Source organism: Cheilinus undulatus, linkage group 21, assembly GCF_018320785.1.
Source record: "Cheilinus undulatus linkage group 21, ASM1832078v1, whole genome shotgun sequence".
Taxonomy (NCBI): Eukaryota; Metazoa; Chordata; class Actinopteri; order Labriformes; family Labridae; genus Cheilinus; species Cheilinus undulatus.
The window spans coordinates 31,624,749-31,646,859 of NC_054885.1; the positions used below are offsets into that span (position 1 = coordinate 31,624,749).

Below are 22,111 nucleotides of genomic sequence, written 5' to 3' on the forward strand. Positions count from 1 at the left end.
GCTAATGGCGGAGGTCTGCACTCTCCGAGTGCTTTTCTAGTTTATTTGATGCAATTTTATTTTTTTAGATTTATTTTGACATTATAAAGTAAATTGTGACATAACTAGCATGCTAACCTGGCTAAGTTTGTATCAGCCGCCACGAATGTCTCACTGCACAACACTAGAAAACTTTTCCCAAACTTGCCTCTCAATAAACACCTTTGTTATCCACGTCAGATTCACATGTAGCTATTTTATATATCAGTATTCATCGAAAATGTAAACGTACCTCAAAAATCACGGATTAACGTATTGTGTTACTAGCCATAGTTTTTGTTATTGCAATATCTATTCTGACCACAAGAGGGCAGTAAACTCCCATGCTATTTGAGAGCGTTAAAAGACCTTCTGATGGTAATAAATTCATGTATCTTTTTTATTTGTTTTTCAGTACCAATGTTAAGTTCCCACAGATGCAATACCTAACGATTAATCTTTTATTTGATGCAATTTTTGTTTTTTTAGATTTATTTTGACATTATAAAGTAAATTGTGACATAACAAGCATGCTAACCTGGCTAAGTTTATATCAGCCGCCACGGCTGTCTCACTTCACAACACTAGAAAACTTTTCCCAAACTTGCCTCTCAGTAAACACCTTTGTTATCCACGTCAGATTCACATGTAGCTATTTTATATATCGGTATTCATCGAAACCGAAACGTACCTCAAAAATCACGGATTAACTTATTGTGTTACTAGCCATAGTTTTTGTTATTGCAATATCTATTCTGACCACAAGAGGGCAGTAAACTCCCATGCTATTTGAGAGCGTTAAAAGACCTTCTGGTGGTAATAAATTCATTTATATTATTTATTTTGTTTTTTAGTACTTATGTTGAGTACCCACAGACGCAATACCTAACGATTAATCTTAACCTCCGCCAAGGAGGTTATGTGATCGGGAGGGTTTGTTTGTTTGTTTGTTTGTTTGTTTGTTGTTGGCAACATAACTCAAAAAGTTCTGGACAGATTTTTATGAAATTTTCAGGAAATGCCAGAAATGGCGTATGGAAGAACTGATTAGATTTTGGGAGTGATCCGGATAACTGTCTTGTTTCAGGAATTTTTTGAAGGATTCTGTACTATTGGGAGATAGGGCTAATGGCCGAGGTCTGCGCTCTCTGAGTGCTTTTCTGGTTATTTTATTTTATCTATTGTATTTTATTTTATTTCATACTTTTATTCAATTTTCTATCTCAGAACTTCAACAGATAGAAACTACGTATGAATCGTTGGTTTTAGCTCAGTAAAATCTGGCTATATTGCTCAGTAAAGTTTTTTAATTTATTCAATATAATTTGTATTTATATTTTGCTGAGGACTTTCATTTTCAGCTATTCTTTATTGCATTTACGATAGCCTTATTTATTCATACTTCATGAATTATTTCTATATCTTGTTAATTTAAAAAAAATGTACCATTTTTGATGTAATTTTCTGTCATTTAAAAGTTTTAGGTTGTCTTGCTGGCACTATTTTACTTTGTTTTATTTGATTTTGTTAAAATACAATTTTTGTAATCGTATAGCTCAGACAGAAACAAATTACTATATAATTTGTTAAGCTCTGTTAATTCTGGCTTTATAATCCTGAAAAAAACATTCAATTTATATTGTGCTCATAACTCTCATTGAAAACTACTCTTTGTTGCATTCTTTTTACCCCAATGTTTTTTATTTTCAATCGGCACTTTATATACATATATACAAGATAAATATCATCCAAGCATAACATTGAAAGAATAGAGAGAACGAAAGAAAAAAAATACAGAAAAAACTCCAGACAAAACAACCCCCACCAACTCCCAGATCCATACAGACATGATACCCAGACTTCTCAATCTCAGTCATTCACCAACAAATAAATTGGATCTCAAGATATTTGCCTATTGCAAAGCATTACTCTTTTAATTAGATCCTCCCTGTTTGATTCAGCTTCCAAAGCCTACATGTTCAGTTATTAATGTAGCTAGTTAAGAGGACTATTTGCTAACAATTTTGAACATTTCTTTCATGCTCTGGAGAAAATAATGTTCCTTATTTCACTGGCATTCAAAGAATGAGAAGTCCTGTCACATGTATCTCTTCCTGAAATTCAGGGTTTCAAAAGTAGTGGGTTGGGACCCGAAAGTGGGTCACAAAGTCATTTTTAGTGGGTCACAAATGTGTGCCTGTAAAAAAATGTGCCAAAAAGTCGTCAACATGCTTTCAATACTTTTTGGTCCTACTCTCTTGGTTTTATGTTCTGTACTGTCTGAGGTCTAAATGGATTAATCTTTCATAGAAAAAATCTGTCTGAAAAAAAGCAGAAATTCACAATGACATATCTTGTTAAGAAGTTGGTGGTGGGCCCTGAGGCCTGACCCGCTGAGAACTTCTGCTCTGAAGTATATTCCATTATCTTTTCTCTAATAGTAACATACTTTGCTTTTAGGCTGGAGTGTAGGAAGTTTTGAGAGTGGCCAGTGTGAATTTGTCCAGCCACAAATTTTCTTTTAGATTGAGGTCTGAACTTTGACTCTCCAGCCACCCCAGCATATTCACCTTGTCTCACAACCATTTCTGTGTAGCTTTTCACTCTATACTTCTGGCCATTGTCTTGCTAGAAAATTAATCTTCTCAAAAAACTTAGTTCTCTTTCAGACCAAAGATTGCCCTCCAAGACTTTCCAGCTTTTTGCTGCATTCCTTTTACCCTCTACCTTTACAAACCTTCCATGACAGGCTGCTGAGAAGCAACCCCACAGAATGATGCTACCACCTCTGCGCTTCACAGTGAAAATGGTGTGTTTGATGTTGTGTTTTGCTAATAAAGACGTCTCAATATGGTTCCTCTTAATAAATGTTAATAAACATAAATTGGATGTTGAGACGTATTTGACTCTCAGTGACTCTAAATGACTCAAAAAAATAAGAAAAAAGTAAATTTTGGAATAAAGTCCACAAATCAAACCATTTGGATTGGTGAAGGGTTGATAAAGTAAGAGAGGAAGTTAGCATGATGGCTTATTTTATTTAAACTTGGTACAAAAATTACATATAAACATAAACAGGTCTATTGAGAAAACACTGTACTGTAGAAAAATAGACAATTCACAAAGAAAACTGCCTTTTTTGGAATGACGCAAAAACAATTTCAAGTAGTGGCATGTTCTTGTCTCTCTATACATATAGAACTATGTACACTTATAAAAAAAACACAGGCGATAACCAGTCTGGTGTAACGGTTTTAAAATGTAATTACAGTCAAGTCACAGTCATTATTGTGTACTCTGTGTCCTGAATAAGAAACCCCACCAAGGAGAAATGTTCCTGTAGTGACCAAACTTCCCTTTCAGTCCAGGAAGGCAACGCAATCCACTTAGAAATGATTCAGCTTTGATTGTTCAAGCATGAAATGCTTACATTTCATTGACTTGCCCTCCTGTGATGATAAAAAGTGCTAGACCTGAATCAGATAAGAAGAAACATGGGTAAAAAGTACAACTTAGTGACTACAGCAACAAACATCTGGATGAAAAGATGAGGTTTGTGATACTCGACCAGCTAGTGATTCTTTTCTTGGTACCATTATCGGCTCATTTTAAGTTTTTTCAGCTGTTCCTGGTGGAATTAGTGTGCTTAAGGCCTTACTGAACAAAAACCCTAACTGTTCATGTATGTATAATACTGTAGACACAATAAAAGGCTCATTTCACAGCTCTGGTTCTATTTCAGCCCCTGAAAACAAACACCACTACAGTACCTTTGGCAAACATTTAAAACGATGGACCACTGAATAAGAGGAATCGATACAATAATATCTTTTCAGGCTTTAGATGCAGACATTTCCATCAGCTAGATGATAGCTGTCAAATATTGATGACATTCAACAAATACAAGAGAGATTCTTGTAAAGACAGTGCATAACAGAAACTACGGTAACCGGAACACAATAACATGACAGCCTATGTTTAGAAGTTTTTTTACAAAACAAATCCATGAGGTTTATTTCTTTCTGTCTAATGCAATCAGAGATAGGTTGTTGTAAAAGGCAGGTTTAACAAAGACTGTTTGAGGATCCTGAGGAAAGTCCAGTGGTTTCAGAGCCAACTTTGAGTCTTTATTTATGGGAGGTATTTTAGTTCATATTTATTATCTCCTTTGTTTCTTAAAGTCTCTTGATCTTTTGGCGACTGATGCATCAGTGCAGGCTGACAGGAGTGAGGAACAGCATTGAGAACAAAGTGCTGGAGAATAACAGCTGAACAGCGAGCAGCCTTAACAAGCTCAGAAGCTTCTATAGGCTCAGAAACCCTGCATTAGCAGAGTACTCGTCTCCTTCTCCTTCCACTTCACCGCCGCTGTGAGCTGCCGAATTCTTCCTCTTCACTTGTTTGCCTGAGGTGCCCCGAGGCCTCTGCATGGGCACCAAAAGTCGAAAGCCTGGCTGGGCATTGGTGGAGGCTGCGCCCAAAGATGTGGTGAAGGTCTTGAATGTGCAAGGCATGAGGGAGGAGGAAGAGCACGTGGATGAGGGGCTGATGCTTTGGATGGAGGAGTATCCTGAACTGTGAAGATCTGCAGGGAAGGATAGCGGCTCCTGAGCTTGTCCATCCTTGTCCACATGCTCTTCTGCTTCACAGAAGCTGTCTTCATCACTGGACAGTGCTCTGCAGTGTTCCAGTCTCTTTTCCTCCTCAGTCAGCGGGGACAGTTTGATGGAAATCATGGAAGCTGTTGAAAATAAATATGTGCATTAGTTTAAAACACAGGGTCATCTTCAAAGTTTACAGAGTCTGTAGAGCCTAACAAACTTTGTGCAGCTACTACCATCCATCTGCATTTGTCTATGTGAGTAAGCCTGCATAATATGAAGTCCCTAATGTATGTGCTCATTTATTATGCGGGATATTGCAACTGCTGAGTCATCACTAGTCACATAATGTCCTACTGGAATAGTAACTCATGCATTATGCTCCTCCATATTTAGATTAGTTCATTTATATACTTGAGTCCACCTAAATTCAGACTCTTTAAAAACTCACAATCACTGTCTCTCTCCCCCTCGCTCTCCTCCTCCTGGTCGCCCTCGTAACCTGAACAGGAAGTGTCCAGACTCCAGTCCATGATGTCACCCAGGAGCATCTCTTCCTGGTTGGACAGCTCTGCCGTGGGCGTGGCCGTGAGGCTGGCTCTGTGGGCTTGCATTGCATCATCGCGCCTCCTAAGGAGAGAGTGGACAATGTGTGGTACGGTGAGTCACCGGAGTGTCTCACAGATGGCACAAACAAACAAACGCCTTCTGAAGAAGACTGTTCACAGTAATGGAGCACACAGACTCAGAGGAGAGAAAAACTGCTAAATGAGCAAGATGAGAGGTGCAGGCAGAAGATGTTTAAGCCATCTATAAGTGAGTCATTTCTCAAAAAGCAATTATTAGCAGCTCTAATGCCTCAGTTATCAACAATCTTATCTTTAATAGATGCAAAGCTGCAAACTGTAAAAACATTTTTTAAAACAGACACAAATTTATCAGTCCAGAATAAAAGATATTTCAACCTTTCATTTGGAGATTACACTTTTAGTTCAGAAGGTTGCAGCCCCAGGCCCACATATTTTTTTCTAAATTATTATCTTTATGTCAGTGTTTAATGTTTCTTATTCTATCTTTTCTGATTTTTGTGTGTTTCTTTATGACATTTCATGCTTGTACTTTTTCTAGTATTAAAATTGCATAGCACATTTTTGATCAAATGTTAACCGTCTGTTTTCTTTGTTGCTTTAAAACACCATGTCCCAATTTAAACTCAGCAATTAATCAAATTTCAGATTAAATCACTATATGCCATACTGCAATTTTCAAATTGCAATAGGTGCAATATTTCTATGACGTGAAATGTGTCTCAAAATACCTTTTAAATACGCAGCGATGTTATGCTCTACAAATGCAAACATTAAAGACCCGGTAAAGTAGAAATAAATCTGTATTTAGGTTTGTCGTATGATAGATCACTGTGTTATGAACCCCCAGGTCAAATTTCAATCACATAAAGCACCTCCAAATTTACAAAATTAAGCTTCAAATCAAGAAAAATTAGGCAGTAAAATCTGCTCCAGGATGGTGTGGGCGTGTCTGTTGAATGAGCTGAAACCACACCCACTCAGGACAAAGCTAGTCTGCAGTATTAACCCCCTCACTCATGGTGTCATACTTGGAAAAATGTTTTCCCCTAAAAACATGAACCAATAAACAAAACATGCATAACTATAACTTTGCAATGAAACATGAACATTATAGAACGGTACAAGAGTACAAGACTGAATTCCTTTGCACAAAATGAACCAGAAGTCCCTGCTCCAGGTGACTGCTTCCTTCCACAATATTGTAGTGTTAGAGGGGCGGGGTCGTTCTCTACTGTGGGCTCATGACATCATGAGCCCACATATTGGCCCCGCCCACATGAAACCAAACCAGGACAGAGATGAAATGGCCTAAATCCAGAATTTAGTCTCATGTAGATCTCAGAGTTTTCACATGTTTAAAGCAACCATATTCCAACATTTCCAGAGTGTTAAGACAAAAACTTTGGATTTCACTTTACAGGGTCTTTAAAGTGTTAAAGAGTTTACAAAAATCCTACTTTCCCTGTTTTTGTATTATTATTTTTTTAAATCAAAATAAGAATTACAAAAAAATCATCCTGTCAATACAACAATTCATATCAAATGTGCAACACAAGTCATAATAATTGCATTTCTCATATTTTTTCTAAATTGTTCAGCTCTAGTCCAAACAACACATAAGAGCGAGTGTCAACACGCTGAATCCTGTTGTAGCATCTTGACACCATGCGGGGGCAGATGATGACAAGGCATCAGGAGTGTCTGACATGAATACTTCCTTGGTTTCCTTTCACTTATCTCACTAAACAGTTTGTTAGCTTGCTATGCAAAATAGAAATAGTTGTGCCTTAGTAATATCAATATCTCTGCATCTCTGTCTCCTGAAGAGAAAAAAATATTCAGTTCAAGTCAGCTAAGGGTATGTCAATCCAAAGTGCAGCACTTCTGTTTATCCGTATTCAAAACTAAAAGTGGTAGATGACATTCTATTAACAATGGGAGCCTGAAATTCCCAGGGCAGACTGCATGTTTGCTGGCTGCAGTGTGGACAGCAAGCATGCAATGCTGTGCAATGCAACACAATGTCTGATGTTTGCATGCTGTTAGGACTTAGTGTAAGGCAGCAGTTTGAGTTGCATGCATTTCACACGTTATCTGAATTAATGACAGACAGGTGGGTTCAAAATCAGGGCTGCACAATATAGGAAAATAATGTAATTGTGATTTTTTCCCACTAATATTGAGATTTAATCTGCAATGACTTTTTTTATAATTCCTCATCTTAAGCATTTCTCAATAAACCAGAAAAAAATCTGTATATATGATAAACAAAATATGGAAGATTAAACTAAGGCTAAACATTTCTGAAAAGTATCTAATTATTTTGATTTGTTGTAAATTCTAAAGCAATTGGTGTATTTTAGGGAATGATGGTTATATGTCTCTCATTTTTAACAAAGACAAACGTACAGCAAAAACATGGAAAGTAGGTTTTTGATGCAAAATATTCTAGAAAAAATAAAATACTGATTAACTGCATGTTGACATATTGCATTTTAATCTAAATTTTGATTACCGTAATTGCCAAGCTCCAGTAAAGTCACGTAAGCAAAATCTACACTGAGTACAAAAGTAGCCCAAGGGCCAAATGCTGACCCCCCCCTTTACTCAATATAACACTAAAAAAAAGACACTTAACACTTAAAAAAAATCTGCTCTGAAGGATTTAAATCTGAATTGCTTGCAGAACACTTGGCATAAAGTGATCTTTGATAGCAGGTATATGCATTTAACCTGAGCAGCCAGATAGACTGTTTCACACAGCCATGGCATGGGATAGATTTCACATCCAAATGGGTAATAGCCCATACACGGTGTTTGGAAAGGGAGTTCCATCTTTAGCATTCATTAAGAGGGCTAATCCACTAACCCTAGGAAATTTGTGGATATCACTGGCTATAGTTGCTTATTATATAGTTACTTGCATTTGAGTTTGAAATATAAATAAAAAAATTCAGATAAAAGCAATACATTTGCTCCTTATTCATTTATGTTTATTATTGTTTGATTAAAAAGTATATCTAAGAATTTGTAGCTTTATAGTCCCTTGTAATGATAAATTAACTTGGTCCTCTCGGAAACCAAAGTCCCTATCCCTGGTTTTGGTAACTTATGTTTGTTTTTTGTTTCAGCTATGTCTTCTTCAGTAGAGCTGCAGGAAAACACTAAGCCTAATGCAAGCACATTAAGTAAACATAAATTAGATATTTATTGACATACACAGCTGGTTTTAAGTTGTTCAGGCAAATTTGCATCCCTGTTATCAGTCCAACATTGTCCCCCCAAAAAGGGAGGCAAAATCAGAATATGCTAAGTTAATAAAAATAATGAAAATAACCATAAAACACTGAGTTTAAAAGTAACAGTGCCCAAGTGGTGCATTGTCACTAAAAAGCCATGCAAGCCCATTAAGCCCAGGAGTGCTAATAAGTGGACTTTATTATGGAGACATATGGAGCATTTTGAGCTAATAAAATGTTCTCTGGGCTCCAGCAGGCTGGATGTTTAATGCACTACACTTATTTATTTATTTTACTGGTATTTGCTTTTATTAGTGCTGTTTTTATTAGATCACAACACTGCTGTAATGCATGTGTGTGGGGAACTGGCTTACCTCTTGCTGGTGCTGGACGGAGAGGCGAGGAAGGTGTGGATGTCTGCTGGCTGACCAGTAGGACTGGGAGGCTCCATCTGAGGCACAACGTCAGGAATCTCCAAGATCTGACACAACTCTTTATAGTCCATCACCTTAAAGAGGAGGTAAAAGATTAATTTTAAAGTTTAAAAGAACTGCTACAAGAGATTTAAGCGTAGGAGTCTCCTTCTCCCTCAATGCCTTCAGTGAAAATAAAATCAAGTACCCTTTCTTTGCTGATGTTCTGGTAGGCCTCGTCTTCAAACCGCTGCTTGACTCCAGTAAGAGACACATGCCTGTAATCTTTGGGAACATCTTGACTGAAACTGGAGGAGACAAAGGAAGAGTGGGAGTCAGAGACGAGGAATAAGACTGAGACTTGCTGCATCTTTATAATCAGCTCTTGGGGACAAATCTCGTTACTTTTCCATTTGAGAATTACAGTTTATCAATATGATGATCACCTATCAAAGTGACTCACCCTGAGGCACGTTTCCGTGACTCAGCTGGTGATTCACTGATGGTACATGCACCCACACATACACAAACCCCCATCTCTAAACAAACACCCCCCTTGTACCCAGCCAAGTGGCTCCTTCAGTCTTTTATGACCACAGCTCTCTCTGGGCTTCAAGTTTGCTTTAAAACCTAACCGGCCCACCATTGTGGTCACAGGACATTAAAGACGGCCTTTTATCTAATCAATGATGCTATAAGCGTGCTGAAAACAGCCAGACATGTCACCAATCAATTTATATCATCTCCTCTGATAATGGAAAGCACAGAGAGGCAGTAGTCGCGAGTGAGCAAAGATACAGAAATCAAACAGAATACTGACGACTTTTCTAAACTTAAGAGTAAAAATACATTTATGTTTTCCCTTCAGAATAAAAGCCCGTTCTGTTTAGATTTATGAATAATTTAGACTAATGTTCAATATGCATTTATAGCAAGACTGAGAGTGTTTGTTTTTTAACTCTGTATTCACACTAGATAGACTTGTAGACCCAGGACACTGAGGCTCAACATTTAAGACTGTGACATTACTGTACCAGCTCCTTTTTATCCTTCAACACTGTTCTCAATAAACATTTTATTACAATCCCAATTTTTTTTAAACCATCTTATTACAGCTACAGTATATGAATCACCAAAGAAAAAAATACACATGTCAGCAAGAGCTGAGCACCATTTCTACTCTCTACTCAGCCTGGAAATGTGTCATGAGGCGACGCCGTAATGGTAGTCAGGGGATGGAGATCTGCGTTACAGGGGACAGATGGACTACACGCAGCAGAAGGCAGAGAATAAACATGGAGGCAAAGAAAGGAGCACACCCAAACAATTTATCCTTTAAAAAGTACACAACCAAACTGTTCAATAAGAAACTGTTCTCATAAGGTGTCAGAGATCGGCATAGTTGAGCAGCGCTAGTCTCTACTAATCATGTTTTGTTATTGTTTTGGTTGAGATCCCCCTGGTGGTGCAATTTGAACCTTCAAAATGTTTCTTTTTATTTCATTTTGCATTACATATCCTTTGTTTCCAACCTGTTTCCAACATTTTAAGGGAAAAATTGTTTGTGTGCTCCGTTCTTGTTCCTATCTACCCAATATCCAAGTACGATCCACTTATCTTTACAGATTTGCACACTCCCACTGTGTCTCTCATGCATGCAAGCTTCATTAATGGCTAATTCATTAAATATACCTGTAATATTGACAAACTTAGACGCACAAGCTTCTGATTGAAAAGACTCTGCATCAGTCAGACGTGTCACTTAACAGGAAATGATTTTAAGTATTTATGGCAATTATAAAATGTTAAAAACTAATAAGGCACAAAGTAAAAGAGGCAGTCAGGTAAGCAATTTTCAGTTTTAAAGTTTTAAAAAATCTTTATCATCATCAGTCAATCAAATTATAATCAGTACACCTTTGATTTAATTACTAAAAGAGAAAATTGTTTAAAGAGAACAAGAACTACTGAGATAAAGCCTCTTCATTTGCTCTAAAATTGAAGTTTGGTGCATTTAACTTAAAAATATCAAATTTTTCTCCCCAGGGAGCATTTCCCCAGAAAGTTCGAGGTCCCCCCCACCATAGTCTCCTAAAGCCTATTCTATCATATTTGACACACACTTTTATGACACCTGTATCTAATCAATGTGATCAATAAATTACTTAAAAACCTTTTGTATACGATCTGATAAATTATATAAATGCCCTGAAGTGGTTAAGCAGTTGCAAAAAAACCCTTATGTATCAAACGAGATACTAATATATATATATATATATATATATATATATATATATATATATATATAACATTTTATGGAAATTTTTCTATATTTGGAATTAAGTAGAAGGTTAAATAAACATCAGCTTTTAAAAAATGATAATTTTCTGTTTTTTGTTTTCAGGCTTTAAACCTAATACTTCTCTAAAAGTATTAATTGTTGCAAAATCGATTTATAAACCTAATACTATCAAGACCCTGCAGACACCCAAATTTAGCCGTACAACATCAATCTTGTGTCACAATGATTCATTACAGTAAACATACATTGTCTGTAATGTGTTAATATTTTTACTTTTGTTTTCCTAACATCTTCCTTTAGTTTCCTTTTCCTGCTTTCTTCTTGCTTTCTAAGAGTGTCCTTATTTTGTCATCTTATTTCAACATTAAGAAATAAAAAAACATTAAGAAAAAATAAAAGATCATAACATGACAACAAAAAAGAGAAGCTAAAATCTAAAAGGGTTGTATCATGTGATGATGGAAACAAATTAGTTCAGTGCTGTCCTAAAAACAGATGTTCATATTTGTTAATCTGGCCTCGTGCTGGTGGTAGGGTTGCTGTGCTGTGGTCACAAATTGAATCATAGGATGCCACAAGATAATAAACAAGTTAGTAAAAAGGAACAGAAACCGAACTTTGGATTACATTAGCTGCTTAGGGAATTACCAATTTTCCCAATTCTTCTACATACGAGATAGTTTAACTTTCACGAAAGCCTTTCTGTATAGGCTTTGGATTGTATAAAGGCTTATAAACCATAAATAACTCCCCTTTATACCACACTGACAACATGTAGCTTACCGAGTATGACACTTCCCTCTAAAATTAAAGAGTGAACAGCAGTTATTCCCAACCAGAGAAGTTGTACTGTTATTACTCATACAATCAGTAAAGAAGCCGACCTTTAGATCTGCCAGGTTCTACAGTAACAACTGCTTCAGTATAGACCTGTTCCTCAGGGATTGTGGGTCCTGAAAGGGCAGCTTTGGGCATTTCATTTAAAACAGAAGTACAGAGAACAAGTCATCAGCTTCATGGTGTGCAGAGGGAGATTTGGCCTCACAGTACTTTGTAAATTTCCCGTTACTGATTCTTGTCAACCTTTAGAAGCTGTGTTGGATAATGCTAAGGTTTACCGAGAGAACTGCCACAAGCACCCCTTAAGAAACATAATGTCCAAATCAGAGCCCTTTTTTATTTTACAAACCAGGCAAAACAAATGTGCAGCGATGGAGGGCAGTAGCCACACAACTGGGCTTATTCAGGGCCTTTCTTTATAGATGGGACCACATTAAATCCTACTTTTTGAAGTGATTACACTCATCAGCAGGATTGGCGTACCCTGGGGAGGTCACTGCACATGAAGTGTTTCAGGGCTGAATTGAAATGTGCCGCTCTTGCGAGGTCATGATGACCCGTGTAATCTATTCCCTCAAAATGAAGAGAAAAGGTTGTGCTCTGTTGTCTGGTTCACATGGGTTTCAGAAAGTGATTTAACAGAAGAGAGCCCTTCACATGTGCACCACACAGCAAGAGACTGTCACTGTTAGATAGGATAGATAGGAGGTGGGTGTCTCAAGAGGCAGGATGTGCCTGATTAACATGTTTGCATGCATTTTACAAGACCAGGTCTAGTCTGACTATGAAATAAACAGACTTTTTTCTAACTGTAAAGTAGGTACATACTTTAGATAGTTTGCCTTTTAATCAACGTTATGTGCAAATTGATGTATAAAAAAGACATACCTGTACTTGTGAGCAGAATAGAAAAGAATAAAGTTCCTCATTGTGTACTTAAAGCCTGTGCTGTGTCACCGTCAATCATGCAGGATAAATGTCAAGGCTTTCCTGTTTACCTGCTGCATTTCACATCAGGGTACTCCAGCTTTTGCAGAAATTTCATAAGGTTTCAGCAGGAAAAGTTACATGTAAAGCTGGGGTGAAAAATTGGCTTTCTGTGTTTGCAATTGTGAGATGTTATCCAGCTTAAAGTGCATTCGAGAAAACACCAAAGGTGAAAATAAGATGAGAAATCCAGTGTTAACATGGAGCTTACCACTTGATATAGAGCAGCACTGAAAGGGAGACGAGGTCTTGCTTGGAGAAGCCCGTGTAGTCGACTAGCTGGCTGGGCCAAACTGGAGCTGAAGAGAGAGAGACAACAGACATAAATAAAGGTGAACATAAACCCAACACTCAGCCGAAGCTGTAAATTTTTTATTGTTTAGCATCTGCACTGTGTGTGTCACCGAGTGTTAATACCATAGTGATGTAGCGCTCGTGTAAGCAGCAGAGCAGCACAGGCTAGTTTGGCAGGCGGTGGCGTGGTAAGAGCTGAGTAGAGAAGTGACAGCTCGCAGATGTAGCTGAAAAGGTGAGTGGTCCTCCTCTCCAGAGGGAGCAGAGACAGCAGCACCTCCCCGTAGTCCAGCAGCGTGGGGCTCTGATGGTAGAGTGGGTTCAATGAGTAATCCAAGTCCCACGAGACTCAATCATCAGCGGGTAGATTTTCAACATTTCATGAGAGGTTTGCTGTACTCACCCTGATCTTTCCCTCCAGCACAGAGACAACCTCTCCCATCATTCGAACCAGGTCTTCATACTTGTATGTGTTGTCTGTGAGCCAGACTGCTTCACGAATGGTCAGGATTTCTTTACTAATATAGCTGAAATGAGAAATAACAAACATTGAATATCAAAATCAAGACAAATTTCAAACAGTGTTGTCTCCTCCAAACTCAATGATTAATAACCAAACTGAAGTTTTCAATGTGTTTTAGTCAAAAGTACTATTATAACTCATTTCTATACCCCCCATGTCCGCGATATCCAGGACTGGAGGCATAAATCTTTTGGGATGCACATCCGTTTAAACCATTTTTGTTAATGCAAAAATACTTTGAGGAGATTTTCTTAAACTTTGCATGAATTGCCATTCTGTTAGAAGTAAGAACCAACTGCATTTTGCAAGATACATGGGTCTATATTTATCCCTTGCTTTTGATTGTGATTTCTCAAAAAGTTTGAGTGATTTTATTGTAATAATAATAATAATAAAACAGTTATTATCATTATTGCTGTTATTATTATTATTATTATTATTATTAACATTATTATTACAGAGTTACAAACTGCTTCTTAGCATAAAAACAGACCTATAATAAAATTTAGAGAGACAGAATTACAGCAACAGGACAAAAATAAAATTATCAACACAATCAGTCCAGAAGATATAGGTTAATACTCATAAAATTAGACAAACAAAATAAGTTAAAACCACTTAGACCCAGGTAAATTCTCAATAAATACTTAAGCATAGTTAAAAATCCTTTATACAAGTTAAACTGGGTTAAAACTCAGACCCAATGACAGCCCACTTATAAAAATGTGTTTTTAAGAGATTTAAAAGAGGATAGGGAACTTGCAAGTCTCCTCTGTGAGGAGAAAAGCGGTTGAAAAGCGGCACCAACCCTCGTCAGTTCAGTCTGTGTCGTTGCATGCTCTGAGCCATGAGGTAGCTGCTTGCAGCACACAGCGAATGAGGGACTTTTCAATAGTTTTAGGTATTGTGCTTGGCTTATACACCGCATTTTATGATCCATATGGTTTTCTTGTTTCTTGCTTTCTAATCCTGGTTTGTCCCTGTATTTTTAATCCTTTTCTTATTTTATAGCAGTTAAATATTTGCTTTTGGTAAGCTAAGTAAATTTCTCCTATGATCAAATCAGTACAGCTTGTATTGAAATGTACTTTCCCTCTCTGAAAATTCAAAGAGCAGCAAATCCTCCAAATCCTTGCAACCTAGTAGAAAATTCTTAATGTAACCCATAATCAACTCTGAAGATTTACATCTAAAAATGAAAAAACATCTGAAGAAGTCAGAGTTTGGCATGCTTTGCACTCTTACCGTGTGCAAACAACCATGCAGGCGATTCCTAATAACTGGAGGCGAGCCTTGGGGACAGAGCGTAGAGCCAAGTAGCGGTCCACACATCCGACCGTCACATGCAGCGTCAAGCTGGAAAAGTCCTTCATGGTGGTCACCTCTACAAGCCAGTCCACCAAAATATACCTGAAGAGACAGAGGTAGAAATTCAATATTCAGGGCATTTAAAGGAATTGCTAATCGATATTCTCGTCATGGAGTTAAATAGTGAATGTTCTTTTAAAGAGTCTTAAATTAGCAGAGATTATCTGATCTTAAGCTCAGTAATGATGGATGAATCACAGCTTGAAAGGCGCCTAGAGGGAAGTGGCATTAACTGACTTTCATGGAAACCATTTATCTTAAAGCTCCTATGAGAGACTTTCCATTTGTGTTGATAATGGCTCTCCCTGTACATTAAGTTGCACCTCTTATCTCTGCTGATCTCATCTTCTACATGCACAGGTAGTTTTCTTCCTTACCAACATCTAATCCTGCTTTCTTTAACTGTCAAATTTAACTTTTATTGTAAATACAGTGGCTGTAGAGATGTAGACAAAGGCTGTTTCTTCAGCAGGCTCTGAAGTGTGCTGCCTGATGTTTTCCCTGTTGCAGCATTACAGGCATTAGAAATTAAAAAACATAAAAATAATGACATTTCTTCCTCATTTTCTCATCTGCTTTTGTGGGTCATAAAGAGGCACCAGTGCTAATTTCACTATTTCATAACCAGTTAAAAAAAATCCTCACTGGGGTTTAAGTTTGATGAAAAATCTTCAGCTGGCAAATATCTGCTGGTGTTCTCTTTCATTGACTTTTAATTGATGTGATTAAAGAAAGATGATCCAACATCGTGAGTCATCACCATGACTAAAACAGGATCATTTAATCTTCTTCAAAGACATTATTCCCCAACAGACTGTAATCATGCTGGTAAAGACATATTAGATCTCCTATCTACCTCATGGTGTCCTTAATGCCACGTTTCAGGATGCCCTGTGTGCAGTGTCGTGATGCTGGGTTACAGCTGAAGAGCTGAGCCACTAAATCAGAGCAGGCTTTGGACTCCAAACCCAACGGATTCCCACTGCTGCACACTTTGGCCAGGGAGAGCTGAGGAGGAAAAGACGATGGGTTAAATAAAACATACACAGATGAGGACAAAATCATTAACACCCCTATGAAAGTTTCAATTGCTGTGTAACAGAGACAGGATTTAACACAGCTTTCCCAAACATCCTAGTGTTATTTTGGATGCTTATATTATTTTACTTTGCACAGAGACACAATTTCAAAAAAAAAAAAACAAAACCTACCAGGGTTTAAATTATTAGTTTTAATAGTCAGCTGTGTCTCCTTTTTGCTAAATAACAGCCTGCAATCATTTGTTGTAGTTTTCCGCAAGCCCATTCTTGTCTGGCAAAGCTCTCAAGCTCCTGCAGTCTTTTCTTCAGTTCACCCCACAGATTTTCAATGGGATTCTAGTCCCAGACCCAGTTTAACTCTTGACAACTTGAAATTTTCTTTAAAAATCTTCACCTATGCTTCTTCCTTCACAATTCCTTCCACCTTTATGAGATTGCCAGTTCCAGACGCACTGAAGCATCCCCACAGCATAATTCTCCCATGGCCATGTTTCACTGTGGGGATGGGGTTCTTCTGCTTATACTCTCCCTTCTTTCTCCAAACATAAGCAACGTCTGTCTGGCCAAAGAACTCTAGTTTGGTCTCATCTGACCAAAGGACACGCTTCCAGCATGCAGAATCCTTCTCCAGGTTGTCCTTAGCATACCTCAGTCTGACCTGAAGATGTCTCATCTGCAGAAGTGGAGTTTTTCTCGGTCTGTTCCTGTGCAGGGCTCTAGCGATAGTCTTCTTTGAGACTACAATTCCTGACTTTGCTAGGTCCTTCACTAGCATCTTTGCAGTTGTTCTGAGGTCTTTAGACACATCTCTCACTAGTTTTCTTTCCAGAGTCTTTGAAATCTTTCTCTTCCTACCTCCGCCAGGCTTGTTCTGGACTGTTTGGCTCTCTTTGAACTTCTTGATGATACTTCTCACTCCAGTTCTTGACACTTGGAAACACTGTGGTACTGTTTATATCCTTCTCCTGCTTTGTGGGCATCAGCAATTCTTTTTCTCAAGTCTAAACTGATTTATTTTGTTGTTTCCATGATTCTTTTTCCAGTGACAGCTCAAACTCTTACTAAAGTTTTAATGCTGTGTGTAAATTGGAACATAAGCTTCAGTTTAAACTTGATTTTTTACTAGTTTTAAGCATTACAAAGTTAAAGCACATCATTGCACAAGCAAGTCTGTGCTTTGGCTTGACAAAAGGTCAGTTCTAAACAGGGAAAATCATTTAGACCCTGGTAGTTTGGGGATTTTGTGAAATTATTTTTATTTCTTTGTGCAAAGTAAATAATGTAAGCATCCAAAATAAAGCTTAGATGGTTGAAAAAACTGTTAAAAATGTTTTGCTCTGTTAAACAACACTTGGGAAAAACTGAAATTTTCATTCGGAGGCTAATAATTTCATCCTCATCTGTAATTGGCTTAAAAATCCAGCAACTCAATAGCTTTTTGATGTGAATCTCATTAGATTGGAAACAATCAGTGATGAGTTTATAGTTTGCTTGTGTAATTGCAGAGCTGGGGACTCAAATGAGTATTTTTGCAATTCTATGCAGCACGTGGGGAACGGCAATAAACAAAAATTGCAAGTCAACAACTGTCACGCCCCCTCAACGCTGCCTGAGTGCTTCAATATAAAGAACCTCAAGCTGTGGACAGATGGAGGAGTGAGAAATTTAAAAAAAAACGAAATGAAACAAAAACGTGGCAGACGAGAAGCTGTCAGAGCAGAATCATTCTCTTTTGTGTTATTACGATGAACCACTGAGGGAGATAGAAGCTGCGGGCTGACAGCAGGCCATTACAGGATTGAAAATGCACGGGGACACATCAAAATTGACTGTTGCATCCATGTAACAGTAATTATGTGCTTTCAATCACACACACCTGGGCTTCCCAGCATCCTTTGCCAGCATAGTCCCTGAGGGTTCGAATGCACTGGAGGTATCTGCCTGGATCTGCCATCTGAAATCCATGCAAGAGGAGAATTTGGCAAAATACTTCAAACACAATATCAAAGTGATGCATTAAATGTTCTGTTTTTGCATGTTCTATTCTATAAATGCCAATGTTTTTTGATTGATTATATGGAAGGGCTGTTTCCCTGATCAATAATTCATGGCTCAACATATGCAAGAATAATTAGAAAACTGAACAAGAGGCTCAGACTCACAGCTGCTTTCCGGTTATACTCCCACAGCATGTAGGAGCTCTGCAGACAGCCAGCCCGTGAAGACTCTTCAAGCATAGATACAGCCTCTGAGCGCTTTTCATCCTCCTGAAAAAAGGTGAAACAGGCCCACGTGTGAGCAATAAGGCTTTCCAAGCAGACCAAAAGAAAAACATTTTCAGCTCCTAGACAGTAACTAGAACGTTGAACAGTCTCATACAAATATTAAAACTTAAAATAGGAATATGGGTTTCAGTAGGCAATGATAAAAAGAAAGAGGAAACCAGTGGTCCCTTTGACAGCAGCACAAAGCCATTCACTTTGAATGGCACTAATAGAAACTGGGCAAAACCACACCCAAACAGAGACAGTTTCATATAAAAACTCACCTCAAATAGCTGCAAAATTCTGGCCAAACAGTGCAACAACGGTCCTCTCTTCTCCTGCAAATTAAACAAAATAAAAGACAAATAATTACTTAAACATCAGCAACATCCTCCCATAAAACTCTTCAGCACAGGACTCTAAAGGGAATCAGCCTCTTTCATAGCTTTATGTTTTTGGAAACGTGTAAGGAAGGCATTTCCACATTAAACCAGAATCAGCCTGATATTTTAAAACTATTTGATCCATTGATAATTTCATTACTATAAAAGCTTTAGAGCGACACCTACCACATTGCTGTCACACTCAGCCTTAAGACGGTCAAACACCACAGCCTTGCAACAGCTACCGGTGGGTGACCAGGGTGGGCGGATGAACACCCAGATGAAGGGATCTGTCAAGGGAGAGTGGAGGCTCTCCGCAAGGCTGAAGAAGTGGGACGCCTTTCGACCACATAAATCTGCTCGCCCCTCATCGCTCAACAACGCTAGAGGAGGGAAGTAAAGATGAATCCTTTAAATCAGCTGCAGATATTATCAAAAGGGGTTTGCATTTCCCAAAGTTCATTTTGATATCATTTAGTCATTACATCACAATCTAGAAGCACTTGTTTACAAGTTTTGCATTGCAGTTACATCTAAAAAGAAGGGCTGCATACATTCAGGTTTTAAGAAGTAAAAAAACAAGCTTAAATTGCCTGTTTCAGGATACTTGTAACAGTCCAGATTTTTTGTTTTCAAATTTTAAAGCATTAAATCGTCAAGGATCGCCTAGCCAATCAGCCATAGCTCAGTTTAATTTAGTTGTATTATTTTGATATTTCATTTCCACAAGTGGAAACATGAGGACTATTACCTCTTTAATATAAAAATTTTAAAAAAATCAAAGACCTCATGTTCTTGCAATTAATACTTAAGACTTTCTAGAGGTCTTAATTTTGACTAAATTGATCTATCAACTTTTGACACTTTTTAGGACCTCACAGACACCATGTGCACGCTCTTTTTGTGCTCAAACTATGTGATCATGGTGTAAGTCCCATAAATATACAAAATGAAATATGTAGGATGTTGACTTACGCCCTTCATTGTACAAATAAGCAATTCCTAGCTTCACGGCAGCTTCAAAATTCCCTTTCTCAGCAGCTCTGAAAAAGAGAAATATTGGAGGTAAGTGGAGGCAAAGATAAAATATTAAAGCAAGTGTTGTCCTTTTTTTCCTGACAGGTGTAACTCTACCTTTCAAAGAGCCATAAGGTGTTAGGGGACGGCCAAGTATCCCTGAAACTGACTCTGGCCCAAACACTGGAGTGGTTGTCAACGATGTCTCGCAGCTGGGAGTGAACCTGCAACAGGCCACGAGAAAATTAGTCTCAACAGGTAAGAGCTAAAGTGCTTTCAGGACCTATTCAGACCACTTCACTTTTTAATGTTGCAGCCTGATGCTACAGTGGAGACAAAAATATTCTCATTAATCTACATAGAGGACATGACTTTTTTTGCTTCGCTATTATGGGGTACTTGAGTGTAGATTAATGAGAATAAAAAGGATTTTCTTTAACTGTAGCATCAGGCTGCAACATAAGAAAAAATTGAATTGAGTCTGAATACCTTCTGGTGACAAGTTGCCTGAGTCTAAAACAAATATGGGGTGTCTTGGCACATTAATGTTACAGTACATGTACTCACTGCTCGGACAGACAGCAGGTCCTCAGCAGAGAGGCACTGGAGCACACAGAGGAGGACCTCCTCAGGTAGAGACAGCAAGGTTAGGGCTGGAGTTCGCTTACGAACCCGCTTCCGTGCTGGAACCGAATAACATTTTGAACAACGGCAGTGGACCACTGAAAGAGAAAGAAAATCCATACATGAAGTCTGCCACACATCAGGATGCCTCTCATCTCAGTGTAAGAACCAGTACAAACACTTTAGGTGCACACTTAAACACGAAATTACACAAAAGCATTTCACATCTTAGAGTTAGGCTCACAGACTCATTCTCACATTGATGTCAAACCAATATTTGGACTTCGTTTAAAGCAGGCAAAGGGCTGCATATGTTAGCTAAGTCAGGGTTAGCAGGGTGAGTGTTGTGGCTCCATATTCATAACGCCTAACGTAAAGCATCTCCGGGTGGTCCAGTCAAACCCCCTTTTTAAATCTAAAACGGTTTAAATGCAGAGAAAGTCGGAAACCTTCGGAAGTTACAAAGGATTCAGTGTTATCTAACTAGGCATACATAGCTGTACTATTAAACATTAATGTAAAGAGTGTCTGACTCAAAAGTCAAACCAAGTGAGCGCCCAAATTTCCCTCCCGGGAGTCAAACGCCACTAATGTTCGTTACCATGAAGTTTTGTGACTTTAACATCTTAGATCAAATCAAAAATCTCCACAGACGTGAGCCCTGGTCTTAGGAGTCGTATTTTACTTACATATTGTCATCTTCAACCTGTTTTAGCAGACATTTTCTCACAGGAAGTGTCGATAGCCACCCCGGTCAACGTTCATCTTGGCTAAGAGCTAGTTAGTAAACTGGCTTGTGTAACTTTGCCAAATTGCAGTTATTTAGCACATAGTCCCAAACAATCGCCCTACATAGATCATGTTCCATGTATGTGACATTAACAAGAAGTTTAAACTGATGTAAGTTACTTACCGCCCGCTTTCATTGCAAGTGAAGTGATATCCCCCCAAGCAGAGATGGTTGTAGCTTCAGCACTGAGCAGCTATTTAAACGTTACAGCAATAATCACTGATATGTAACACATACAAACGTACTGACTATTTCAGCAGGAAATTCAGTGTTGCTGTAAAATTCTCAGCTTGTGTTGTGCCGCTAGAGATGACTAATATCCTTACTAGTTGTTAGCTGTTGCCTGAATTCAAATTCAAGCACGCGTCCTCACTCTGTAGGAGCCGCCCCTAAGCTACTCTAGGACCGCCCGCGCTCAGCGTTTAAACTCCCTTTACAATTTGATTGGTCGACAGAGATACCGCCCATCTACCACATAGTAGCCCAGCGATTGGCGAGAACGGAGGAAGGTTGCGACGATTGGTCGGATTTTAAAAACAGTGAAAATCTAGAAGATTATTGGACAACGTGACGCATTTTCGAAGTACGCGCTCGTCACTACGTGTATATGATTGGTTGACCTGATTATGAAGAAAGAAGGCTGACCCTCCTACTTCCTATGGATTGTGGGAAGTGTAGTTGCGAGAGAACGTAATTTAAAGGGACTCCATTTAAAGGGACAGACGCACCGTCAGCTCAAGGGTCTGTATCATGTCAAAACTAAAAAAACTCTCTGAGGGAAAAACGAAATCTCGAAATTTATTAAGATTTATTTAATT

At 38.2% G+C, this 22,111-nt stretch overlaps 2 protein-coding genes across 2 annotated transcripts in view; both read right to left on the bottom strand.

The window, feature by feature from the left end:
- Positions 1-289, bottom strand: part of abca3b (ATP-binding cassette, sub-family A (ABC1), member 3b) — a 55,444-nt gene extending 55,155 nt beyond the window's left edge. Inside the window, exon 1 of the mRNA XM_041817616.1 lies at positions 272-289. The gene's annotated coding sequence lies outside the window, so the exon portion shown is untranslated. The remainder of the gene's footprint in view (positions 1-271) is intronic.
- Positions 290-3,093: 2,804 nt separating this feature from the next.
- On the bottom strand, positions 3,094-21,652 carry ccnf (cyclin F). The gene is made up of 17 exons (XM_041777869.1): positions 21,417-21,652; positions 20,447-20,601; positions 19,997-20,103; positions 19,838-19,905; positions 19,049-19,245; positions 18,764-18,817; positions 18,378-18,482; positions 18,092-18,169; positions 16,032-16,183; positions 15,053-15,217; positions 13,688-13,811; positions 13,408-13,588; positions 13,202-13,289; positions 9,070-9,169; positions 8,823-8,956; positions 5,071-5,249; positions 3,094-4,759 (listed from the first exon to the last, which is right to left on the bottom strand). The coding sequence occupies exons 1-17, from the start codon at positions 21,427-21,429 to the stop codon at positions 4,323-4,325; spliced, it is 2,337 nt and encodes a 778-aa protein (XP_041633803.1). The 5' UTR covers positions 21,430-21,652; the 3' UTR covers positions 3,094-4,322.
- Positions 21,653-22,111: the final 459 nt, after the last annotated feature.

Excerpts from the sequence above, each read along its gene's own strand:
- ccnf (XM_041777869.1), bottom strand. Across the intron at positions 18,818-19,048 it reads CTGAGTGTGACAGCAATGTG|GAGAAGAGAGGACCGTTGTT; the intron begins GTAGGTGTCGCT and ends TTTAATTTGCAG. Across the intron at positions 13,812-15,052 it reads TGCATGGTTGTTTGCACACG|CTATATTAGTAAAGAAATCC; the intron begins GTAAGAGTGCAA and ends TTCTCATTTCAG.